At 37.4% G+C, this 10,726-nt stretch overlaps 2 protein-coding genes across 5 annotated transcripts; one reads left to right on the top strand and one right to left on the bottom strand.

Annotated features, from left to right (window-relative positions):
* Positions 1-971: 971 nt before the first annotated feature.
* On the top strand, positions 972-6,613 carry LOC111810588 (reticulon-like protein B1). Of its 3 annotated transcripts, none has more exons than XM_023697317.1 (6): positions 972-1,290; positions 1,922-2,102; positions 2,191-2,332; positions 2,469-2,538; positions 2,643-2,833; positions 6,323-6,613. In XM_023697317.1, the coding sequence occupies exons 1-5, from the start codon at positions 1,101-1,103 to the stop codon at positions 2,810-2,812; spliced, it is 753 nt and encodes a 250-aa protein (XP_023553085.1). In that variant the 5' UTR covers positions 972-1,100; the 3' UTR covers positions 2,813-2,833; positions 6,323-6,613. The 3 variants fall into 3 exon arrangements, with proteins under 3 accessions (XP_023553085.1, XP_023553086.1, XP_023553084.1); XM_023697318.1 differs by having other exon boundaries at positions 6,320-6,613; XM_023697316.1 differs by lacking the exon at positions 6,323-6,613 and having other exon boundaries at positions 974-1,290; positions 2,643-2,969.
* Positions 6,614-7,267: 654 nt separating this feature from the next.
* LOC111809731 (probable membrane-associated kinase regulator 6) lies at positions 7,268-10,013 on the bottom strand. 2 transcript variants are annotated; one of them, XR_002817291.1, is made up of 3 exons: positions 8,058-10,013; positions 7,606-7,945; positions 7,268-7,498 (listed from the first exon to the last, which is right to left on the bottom strand). XR_002817291.1 is itself a non-coding variant. In XM_023696131.1 (2 exons), exons 1-2 carry the CDS (start codon positions 8,719-8,721, stop codon positions 7,932-7,934), a joined length of 678 nt encoding a protein of 225 aa, XP_023551899.1. In that variant the 5' UTR covers positions 8,722-10,013; the 3' UTR covers positions 7,542-7,931. The 2 variants fall into 2 exon arrangements, 1 of the variants encoding a protein (XP_023551899.1); XM_023696131.1 differs by lacking the exon at positions 7,268-7,498 and having other exon boundaries at positions 7,542-7,945.
* Between the last annotated feature and the right edge of the window lie 713 nt (positions 10,014-10,726).

Raw genomic sequence — 10,726 nt, 5'->3', positions numbered from 1 at the left:
AAATATATAAATAAATAAATAAAAAAGAAAAAGTTGGAGTTGTATGGTTGTTGGTATAGGGTTAAAGGGATGCCTTTGAAAACTAAAGCGTTGAGAGAGCTGGTAAAGAGAAACTTCCAAAAAGATGAGAGACAAAAGTGAAAAAAAAGCCTACAAAATAAATTGAGAACTTTGAGATAATGAATGAACGATGAAACAAGAACAGGTAAAAATTATTATTATTATTTTTTTTTAAACCGAATATTTACTTCATTTCCATTTCAATTCTTATTCCTTTAAAATATAATTTATTTATATTTTTTTTAAATATAAGGTTACTTTAAAATGACTTTAAACACTACAATATATATCCCATTAAAATTTTTATCATCAAAAAAATTATTTTGATAATATTAAGGTTATTATTATTATTTTATTGATATGAACATATGTATTTGAGAAAGAGGGAGTTTTGCTTTTAATGGCTAAATGGAAATCTGATAAAGTGAGTAATAAATAGGGAAGAGCGGCGAGCTCGTTATTTGACCCATAGGCTCTCTTTTGTTCCCTTTGTTTGCTAGCTTTGCTTTTGATGTTGTGTGGAGTCCAAGGTTTTTGTTCTTTTTCCTTCAAAAGGTTTGACCTTTGAACATTTGGGGCAGAGTTTTGTCTATGGGCCTATTGGGCCTGGATAAGTATGGTTCGTTCTTTCTCTATTGGGCCTGCCAGATTGTTGAATTGGGGAGACCATATCTGTTCTTTTTTCTTTTTGGTGTTAACTATTTTTAATAGTATTTACTTTTTTTAAATTTATTTTTAAAATATATAAGATTTGATTGAAATGATATTGATTGTAAGTTAAAATTAAATTTAAAGTATAGTTCTTTAAATTATTTCTTGACCTCTTGGATGGAATTCCGCTAAATCAACGTTGAAGATTCAAGGTTGATGTTTTTTGGTCGTCTAGTTCTCCACGCACATTAACTATAAATACCTCATATTGCATTTCCCTCTCTTTGCATTTCGCGTTCTCTACTCATACCTGGTCTCTCGTCTCTGCTTCGGAGACGATTCTTTCTCGCATTTCCATTTTCTGTTCTTCAATTTTGCCTGAAGGATCCATGGCTGACCAACCAGGCGGGCTGGATTCGGTTATTGACAAGATCTCCGGTAAGATCGACGGCTACAATTCTTCCTCTTCCTCCGGCTCTGATGATGGCCACCCTTCAAAAATCAATGCTGTAAAATCCCACGTTTTTAGGCTCTTCGGTAGAGATAAGCCCGTTCACACGGTCTTGGGCGGTGGAAAACGTACTCTCTGATCCTTCTCTCTATCTCTGTCTTTATCGTGATTGATCGGTTAATGGAAGATTTTACGGATATATAAGTATTGGATCATGCTCTGTTTGTCATTCTTACCTATCAAATTCCTTTCTGTCTTTCTACATTGTTATAATCGAGATGTGCTTGCGCGAGTTCTTGCCATTTTTCGTTCGATTGGATGACTGTCCAATGTTTTTTGCCCTATTTTTTGAAGGAAACAATTTCATTGATTGGATGAAATGGTACTAAGAGAAAAACAAATCCAAACGGATCGCATAAACCATGACTGATTTCTATAAATTTTCTTATGCATTTTCTAAAAGAAGAGTTGCTTCTTACATCAGAGATTGAGTGATTGTCCAATGTTATAACGGAGAGTATTCTCTTTTTCTTTCAATCGAGTTATGGATGAAAACCTTAGGTTATTAGCGTTATGGCTTCATAATCTGTGCCAACGAGTATTGACATAGGCTCTTGACCAAGAGGTAGGAGGTTCGAATTTGTGACCTTGAGATTGGTGTGCTAAGAAAACAAATTTCTGTTGTTTTACCCCTCACCGGTTTGCTGTCTTATCCGTGAGGGACCTTTTCTTATAAGTTATGGTTACTTCCGGTTGCAGCTGCTGATGTTCTTCTTTGGAGGAACAAGAAGAACTCTGCAGGCATCCTTGGGGGTGCCACCGCCTTGTGGATTCTTTTTGAGCTGCTTGAGTACCAATTAATCACTCTCGTATGCCATATATTAATTCTTGTACTGGCTCTAGTTTTCACGCGGTCTTATGCCAGTTCGTTTATCAACAAGTAAGGACTTCGACTTGCAAAATCTAATGCAATAAATAGCCTGTTTCGCCCCCTTTTTATATATATATTTTTCGTGTTCTTTGTATAGGTCCCCACCGCAAATCCCAGATTTTAGACTTCCTGAAGATCGTCTACTCGAGGTTGTCTCTGCAATGAGAATCAAAATCAACCATGTAATCTCCAATTTACGTAACATTGCTTCTGGGAGAGATTTGAAGAAATTCCTCCGTGTACGTTCACTGTTACTATCTCATGAGTAAAGGAAATATTTCTAGACTCGATCATCTATAGGAAACTTCATTTTTCATCAGTTGGTTCATTTATTAATCTGGTAATGCTGCTGAGGATGTTTTATACCATTAACAGGCTTTTATTGGCTTATGGGTTCTATCAATGGTTGGAAGCTGGTGCAATTTTCTGACCTTGTTATACACATGTAAGGACTACTCTTTCAATTTTCGCTGAGAAATTACCAAATCGCCTGCATTTAGGTGCTTACATAATGATATATTGATGTGCTTATTGATGCTTGAAAAACAGCCGTTGTATTGCTACACACTGTGCCAGTGCTATATGAGAAGTATGATGACCAGGTTGACGCATTTGCTGAGAAGGCTTTGATAGAGTTCAAGAAGCAGTATGCTGTATTTAACGCCGAAGTTCTGAGTAAAATCCCTATGGGGGCACTTAAAGAGAAGAAAAAGGATTAGGTTATGTGGCATTTTTGTCTGGTTAGGCTTACCTTCATATCTCTCCCTTGTTGTTCAATGCTCAGTTTCAAATTAAATTCATAAACCACAACATGATGAGCCAGTCCAATCTTCTGATGTGCTCTGGTACTAGAGTTCTTAAAAGAAAAATTAAATCAATAAATGTTCGAGACCACATTCGAAAGAGAGATCCTTAGAATATGCTAGTATTGCTAAGAAATATTATTTGTACTAACAAGATACCTTCCTTTTCGGTGACTAAATCATAGGAATCTTGAAGTTAAGCGAACTTGGAGCAATTTTGCATTAGGTGACCTTTTGAAAATTTCCCTAGGAAGCATGTAAAAAGGTTTGGCTGAAATCTTTAACTTCCATCATCTATCATGTATGTTAAATACAAGCGACCCGGGAGATGGTTTTGCAACATATGAAGTGGGAAGTGGGAAGAAGTGAATTTCGTGATCAAACCATTAGTGAACCGAAAGAAATCACGAGAAAACAAATTACTATCAAACGCTGCATTAAAAATTAGAATGGACTCTTCCTTCTTTTCGCACTATGAAATTATGTTTAGTTTGATCTCCCTCCCATCAAGTTGAGAGAAGGAAAAGAAAAACAGCAAGAGAACTCTTAGGATCAGTTTCTGAGGATTGGAAAATTCAAAATTTCTATTCTTCATTAGCTTACTCAGCAATATGTCTCAAATGAACATTTTATTTAGAATGGATTCAAAATCTGAACATGGCGCCATTCACAAAAGTGGCATCCACCAGTTCCTTGTGATGTAGAACAGATCCATGGTTGCTATCAAACGGCATTCAAGGTTTGATTAATTTATCTACACCCGAAAAGTTCATCAGCATCATTGCTGCAGTAGTGCAATGAAGCTTCCTAGGATTCTTCGAAAATCCTCAGACATAACTCATGGAGACTGGCTTTAGCACAGACCAGTTTCTTCTAACTTTCCTACAACTCATTCCCTACAAAGGATTTTCATACAGTAACGTTCATGCCATGAACTTCAACTTGATGTAGAGCTCAATTATTTGACATTCATGCCGGGAAAGATCCGAGCTTGCTTTAGCTTTGTGAACAGAAAGATCTTGAATTGGATTGAATCTTTCTTTCCTTGGGGTAAAGGATTTGCATTGATACCTAAAGGTGTTCAATGCTATGCCAATAGGATGGGTTTTAACCTTTAGTTATCATTGTCTCATAAATCCTCCATAGCTTAAGGACGCTATCAAGGGAACCCCACAACTTAACTGGCAAAAATATGCATATTTATGGCTTAGCTAGTCTGTCTTGTTAGCAACTATAGTGTCTGAAGGATGACTCGCAACGACAGGTTGCATGTGGGAAGTCTCGGTCCCCATGGAAAATGTCAATATAGAAACGATACAAGAACAAAACTTATAAAGGCCATCCATCACTGTGCTTCCATGGTCGAAAAGCAGAAAATCCAACAAGGCTGGCAAAAACTAGTAGAAAGAGACAGAGAGGTAATTCTATCATACTTTGTCATTTGTCCTAGCATACTTTGTCCATGTCTCCTCCTTCCTGCTATAGACATGTGACAAACTTCTCATTCTTAGGCAAAATTTTTAGTCCATTAGCTAAAAGTCAATCACTGTTTAAGAAAAAAGCAGGATTGGATCTGTTTAAATACCAAATTGTTGGTCAGGTCTCTCGTTTTCTTTGAACGGTCTTTTGGGAAACACTGGGAGAGGTGGGAACCATTTATTAGTCTACTCGGTTTTTTTTTTGTTCTTTTTTCTTTTCTCGGATACTAAGAGTATGTAAGAGTCTAAGTCCACCGGTAGTAGATATTGTTCTCTTTGGGCTTTCCCTTCCGGGCTTCCCTTCAAGGTTTTAAAACGTGTCTGCTAAGGAGGTTTCTACACCCTTATAAAGAATGTTTCGTTCTCCTCCCCAACCGATGTGGGATTTCACAATCCACCCCTCTTCGAGGTCAGTGTCCTCACTAACACTTGTTCCCTTCTCCAATCAATGTGGGATCCCCCAATCTACCCTCCCCCCTTTGGGGCCCAGCGTCTTTGCTGGCACATCGCCTCGTGTCCACTCCCCTTCGGGGCTCAGTCTCATTGTTGGCACATCGTCCGATGACTGGTTCTAATACCATTTGTAATAGTCGAAATTCACCGCTAGTAGATAATGCCCTCTTTGGGCTTTCCCTTCCGGGTTTCCCCTCAAGGTTTTAAAATACGTCTGCTAGGGAGAGGTTTCCACACCCTTATAAAGAATGTTTCATTCTCCTCCCCAATGGAGGTGGGATTTCACAATCCACCTCTCTTTGGGGCCCAGCGTCCTCGCTGGCACGTTCTCTTCTCCAATCGATGTGAGATCCCCTAATCCACCCCCCTTCAAGGCCCAACGTCTTTCGTGTCCACTCCCCTTCGGAGATCAGCCTTCTCGTTGGCACATCATCCGGTGTCTGGCTCTAATACCATTTGTAAAAGTCCAAATCCACAGCTAGAAGATATTGCCCTCCTTGGGCTTTCCCTTTCGAGCTTCCCCTCAAAGTTTTAAAACCCATATGCTAGAGAGAGATTTCCACACCCATATAAAGAATGTTTCTTTCTCCTCTCCAACCGATGTGAGATTTCACAGAGTATTCCATGGCTACTCATTTTTGCTTTCTAGGCACAATAATCCTCTAGTGTTTAAGAGCTTTTCTGCATGGAGTAGGCACTTCTGAAGTTTCCAAATACGAAGACAATAATGGTGCATTAACAAAGTGAAAAGGACTAGGCAAATCTTGTTGGTATTCAGAAAAAGATAAGGTTTCTAACAACAGACTGTTTGAGGATATGGCTGAAATGGTTGCCCATCCTGAACGAGCTTTCAGTCTTTTCGGGTTTGTTAATGGATTTAAAGCATTCAAATGACCTACCAAAAGCCTAAAATATTCAAGAATGTTCATGAATGACTGTTTATAATATGAAGCACACAAGAAATAAAAGCTACAATTTTGCAGCAGACACATGAGCATAAATGGAGCCCATGTTCATCATTATGCCCAGAGATGAAACTGAAAGTTTGGTCTGAGGATGCTTCAGTGGCTTGCGATGTGACTAAAATTCATGCATATCAAATAGTTCCATTGAATCTTATTAGCTTTGTGCGAGAAAAGTTAAAGAGTTAACCACTTTTTTGAATCGTTTGCCTGCCACCAAAAAGCTAAATTCAAGTGCTAAAGTATGCATACGTCCGGTCGATGATACATTTGGTTTCCCTCGATCCAAGCGCCCTTCTAGTCTTTAAGTTTCCTTGGTTGAGAGAGGATGTGAGCCAGATACTGTATAACCAAAAAGATGGGGTTTTGGCTCTTTTAGCCTAAGATAGTGGGTATTCTTCAAAAACACTTCTTTCAGACTAAAATTTCAACTGTGGTTTGCAAGATGAAGTTGCTACTTGGTAGCACGAATGTGTTGATGAAACTTTTGTGCTGATGAAAAGTGAAATTTCTGTTTTGTATGAACGAAGCAGAGCTGGAGGGCATTCTCGTTTTGAATTTGGAGCCAAGGGATACTGATTTTTGGTCCAATTCTTATGATTGCTTCTGTTGTCATCCATCAGTTTGCTCAGCTTTGGACAGTTTATCGATTGTTGAGATTCATTTTGATGGATTACTGTTTAACATTTTAATTAACTGAACCATTTATTATCTTCTTTTCAACTGATATAATGTGATTGAGACGATGGTGTAGCCGAGCTGGAGACTCCAGAGATCTTACATAGACCCGAGTCTGTTTTGGTGGTATTTACTTTTGTCTACTTTGAAATGTTTATAATTATAAGTTATTAAATTTATGTAAATTATGTTTTGCTCTTATATAATAAAGAATGTGATATGGAATGTTTTTATAGATTGAACTTCTTAGTGAGTAGGCAATACATGTTGGGATTGTATCTAATAAAACCTATTTAGTTTAAAGAGTGTGAAAATTTCTCCCTAATAGATGCGTTTTAAAAACTGTGAGGCTGATGACAATACGTAATGGGTAAAAGTGGACAATATCTGCTAGCAGTAGATTCAATCTGTTATAAATGATAACAGAGTCAGATATTAGATGGTGTGCCAGCAACTCTTGCTAGCGGTAGATTCAGTCTGTTATAAAGGGTAACAGAGTCAGACATTAGATGGTGTGCCAACAACTGGAGAGGGGAAAACATTCCTTATAAGGACGGGCTACTTTTACACCATCGATATTATTGAACTCTAAAAAAAAAAAAAAAAAAAAAAANAACTTTGTTTTCTAATTCCTAGAATCTCTATTACAACTATACTAATAAAAGAAAATCTTCATAAACTTTATAATGGTCTCCAAGGGGTGGTTAGCTTGGAATCTGTTTGTAACAGTCCAAGCTCACTGCTAGCAGATAATTGTTATTTTCGGTATTACACGAGAAAATGGAGAAAATCATTCTAAACAAAACCCAACAATTATTGTGAACAAAGAACATGTAATGAAAAAGCAAGTTGGGAGTGGTTTCATGTGCAAATGAAAAGAGGACAACATTGATAAGGATTCCTTTGCTTAACAAAAGCAACTTAGGGGACCCCACCACCACAATTTCCCTATAACCTCATTCAATAGCTACCAAGTCTTTTAGATCAGTTCACTGTCAAGAAAGGGCAAATATATTCATATCAGTCTGAACCTGCAATGTTTTCATATTCATTAGAAATTTGAACAAAGTAAAGAACAAAAATGATATCCATCTTCATCAATTTCATTTGGCATTGGCATTGGCATTTGAGTATTTACCTCGAGGAACCTGCTCTCTCGGTCACGGGCATACCGAAACAAGCGTTCCCTTGTTAAAAGATTTTTATTACATAACAGTCGAGGACAAACAAAATTTATGGTCACCTTTCCTGTTCCTCTGTAAGGTCTGAAATTTTCATCACAGACAAAATGGTATGGTACATTTGAATCCAAGAAAAAAAGTAGACGAAAGGGACAAAAAGCTTAGTGGATGTTATCATTTCATGTCTCATTTTTCTCTTCTATGCTTCTCTGTCTTCAATTGCTCTTTTGTTTTATCATCTTCTCTGCTTTCACCTTCCTCCAGATTTTTCGTCTGAAATTACTCAATCTCGTCCTCCTGTTGATACCAAAGTTGAATAAACATCAGAACCCGAACACGAGTTTGATATATGATACTAGTATACTATAATGATAATGATGATGACCAAACTGTAACACGCTTCACATACCTATAGATTTCTTGCAATGGAGGACTGCCTCGTAGATTGAGCTCTCAGAATCACAGGATCTTCGCCAATCATCGGCAGAGTAAGCTACACTTATTCGTGGCGATGCGTCGTATGAATATTCCCAATTCTTCATAGATTTGGATCTTCTACCAACATGTTCTGGTTTGGAGCTTGATGCTCTATGGCCTCGGATTCTTTGGTACAACGGCTTGAAAAAACTAAAATACTTCTGCAATACTTTTTTCGATAGTTTCCGACACTTTCTCATCGACGAACAGTCAGAAGTATTGGCTGGATGGGTGTTGTTTTCTGTATGGGAAGATTTTGGAAAATTTGAATTGAAATCTTCATCCTCGTATTTCTGAACTTTCACTGGGTCAATGAAAAAAGGCACAAGGCAACCATTGGAAATCAGCTGGTCGGCATGTACAAAAGTGAGAGAAGGCGGTGAGACAGGGAAGTCAAATTTGAAATCTTGAGAATTCCTAAAAAATCTCTTGGACGGTGGCATTCTCGGGTCCATCTCGATGAAGGAGGAGGCTTCATCGGAAGCGTCGAGAGAGGTCCTAAAGGAGTTGTTGCCTGAGCTATCTAGAGATGGCTTTATATTCACTAGCCAACTATATGAAAAGCTATCAATAGAAAGAGGCTGGGATGTCTCCATTCCGGCAGCTTTACCTCAATATATGTGCAGAGGTATTCCGGCAGTTCAAAGATACTAATAAATACACAAAGGGAAAATAGCTACTGAAAACTCTCTTCTTTATGGAACATATCCACAGGGGCTTCGAGGTTCGCATATGTGTGTGTGTGTGTGTGTGTGTGTGTGTGTGTGTGTGTTATATACACACACACATATGGAAACCTCAATGTCCTCTCTCTCTAATTCTTATGCTTTTGATTGGGTAAGAAACAGTGAAATTAATAATTCAAAAAAGGAGAAAAAGGTGGAAAGGAACAGAAATTGGAGTCCCTACAGGCAAATATAATGTAGTGTTTGCATCAGTACATTCAACCCCACATCTCTTTTAATCATTCCCCCTCTCTATATACTTCATGAAGAAGACAGATTCTCTTTCCAAAAAGATATTCACTTTATTCATCACAAGTTTGAACCGTAAATGCGAGACATGAACAGGTCGATTCAAACTCGTTAGAACTCCACGACACAACGACAGATGTACAAAAAGACGTCACATTCCAACTCCCATTCAAAGCATTAACCAAAAAAGAAAAGAAAAAGATTTGTTTTCAATGATTCCCAATTCTCATACGTAGACAAGTTCTGGTCCTTGAATTTGAATAATGGAATAATGGAATAATGGGATTTGTGATTGAATTGGTGGTGAAGAATTGGGTGCGGCAAAATATCAAACAGTTGGAATGGTAAAGAATGATCAGAGTTTTTGATCCACCAGCAATGTGAGTGGTGGTGGGTTTGAAACTTCTCCCGTTTAACTGTCAGAGAAAGTTGTGTCATTTTCATTCAAATTTGAATGAGAATTGTAAAATTCATCAGACAATGGTCCAAAAGAGATTGTCGGCAAAAGACATGGACAGAGGCCGAGGTCTTCGGGACAACACCCAAAAAAGGAGAGCGACTCGAAACCAATTGGTCCCCTTTTGAAGACAATAATGATTGCAAGAGAATCCAAACATTCATTGCCACATTTTGATTCCCCAAGAGAATGTTGTGTTTGGTTTGTAAAGTCTGGTTACAATATTCAATATTCAATATTCGGGAAGAACAACAACAACATAAAGGGAAAGTACACCATAAGAAACCGAGCTAAATTTAGGGCAATCATGGAGAAGAACAGCGATTTCAGCTACCAAAGCCGAAAAAGAAGAAGAAATTGAATCCAAACCCAATGATTTCTTGCCATGGACAAATCAAACCGTGACTGCAACAAACTCGACATGCTTAATAAACTAAAACAAATGATTAGAACTTGTTGGTTACCTCAGAAACCGTCGCGATTAGAAGAAACCCTCCGATTCGATTGTTTTGGGAGATTTATAGGCCTAATGAGTTTGTCCATTTAGGAGCAAGTGAGGTCTACTGAAATGCTTGCAAGTGTGTAACAGACACCTCGCTCGCATTTCCAGAAGGGCAGATTTTGAGTAATATTATATTTGTTCCGCTGGATTACATTCTGGTGTTCCTCACATGTCTTTATATTATTTTTCTTTATAAAATTGTTATTACACGTTTTACTTAAAACATTAACTTTTTTATATATTTGTATTTATTTAATTTCTATTAAATTTTATTTATATTTATATATAAGTGTACGACTTATATATATTTTTTTTCATGGAATTATATTATAAACTTGGTGAATGGTTGTATATATGTTCTTTTTCAGCCCATTTCGAATGTAAAAAGCCCAGTTTCTTAATGGCCCAAAATGATAAAGTCCAGTAGATATATTGTCCAGCCCATTTGTAATTCAATGACACGCTGCAAGGCCCAAAATGATAGAGCCCAGTGGTTATTTCCATTGTAGTAGGCCAATATTATGGGCTGGACTGTTTTTAATGTAGAAGCTCATTGGGCAACACTTCAAAGCCCAAGCCAGTAAGGCCCAGTTACCCATTTTATATCACATTTCTAATTAAAAAAAAAAAAAAAAAAAAAAAAAAAAAAAAAAAAAAAAAAAAAAAAA

Source organism: Cucurbita pepo, chromosome LG14 (assembly GCF_002806865.2).
Source record: "Cucurbita pepo subsp. pepo cultivar mu-cu-16 chromosome LG14, ASM280686v2, whole genome shotgun sequence".
NCBI classification, from domain to species: domain Eukaryota; kingdom Viridiplantae; phylum Streptophyta; class Magnoliopsida; order Cucurbitales; family Cucurbitaceae; genus Cucurbita; species Cucurbita pepo.
The sequence above is the reverse complement of the archived record's forward strand: the minus strand, read 5'-3'. Positions and strand labels throughout refer to the sequence as shown.

What these genes read in the sequence shown, in the direction of transcription:
- LOC111809731 (XM_023696131.1), bottom strand. Translation starts at nt 8,721, where the DNA reads ATGGAGACATCCCAGCCTCTTTCTATTGATAGCTTTTCATATAGTTGG.
- LOC111810588 (XM_023697317.1), top strand. Translation starts at nt 1,101, where the DNA reads ATGGCTGACCAACCAGGCGGGCTGGATTCGGTTATTGACAAGATCTCC. An exon ending in GGTCTTGGGCGGTGGAAAAC is followed by an intron (nt 1,291 to 1,921) that starts GTACTCTCTGAT and finishes TTCCGGTTGCAG; the next exon opens with CTGCTGATGTTCTTCTTTGG. An exon ending in TCTGACCTTGTTATACACAT is followed by an intron (nt 2,539 to 2,642) that starts GTAAGGACTACT and finishes CTTGAAAAACAG; the next exon opens with CCGTTGTATTGCTACACACT.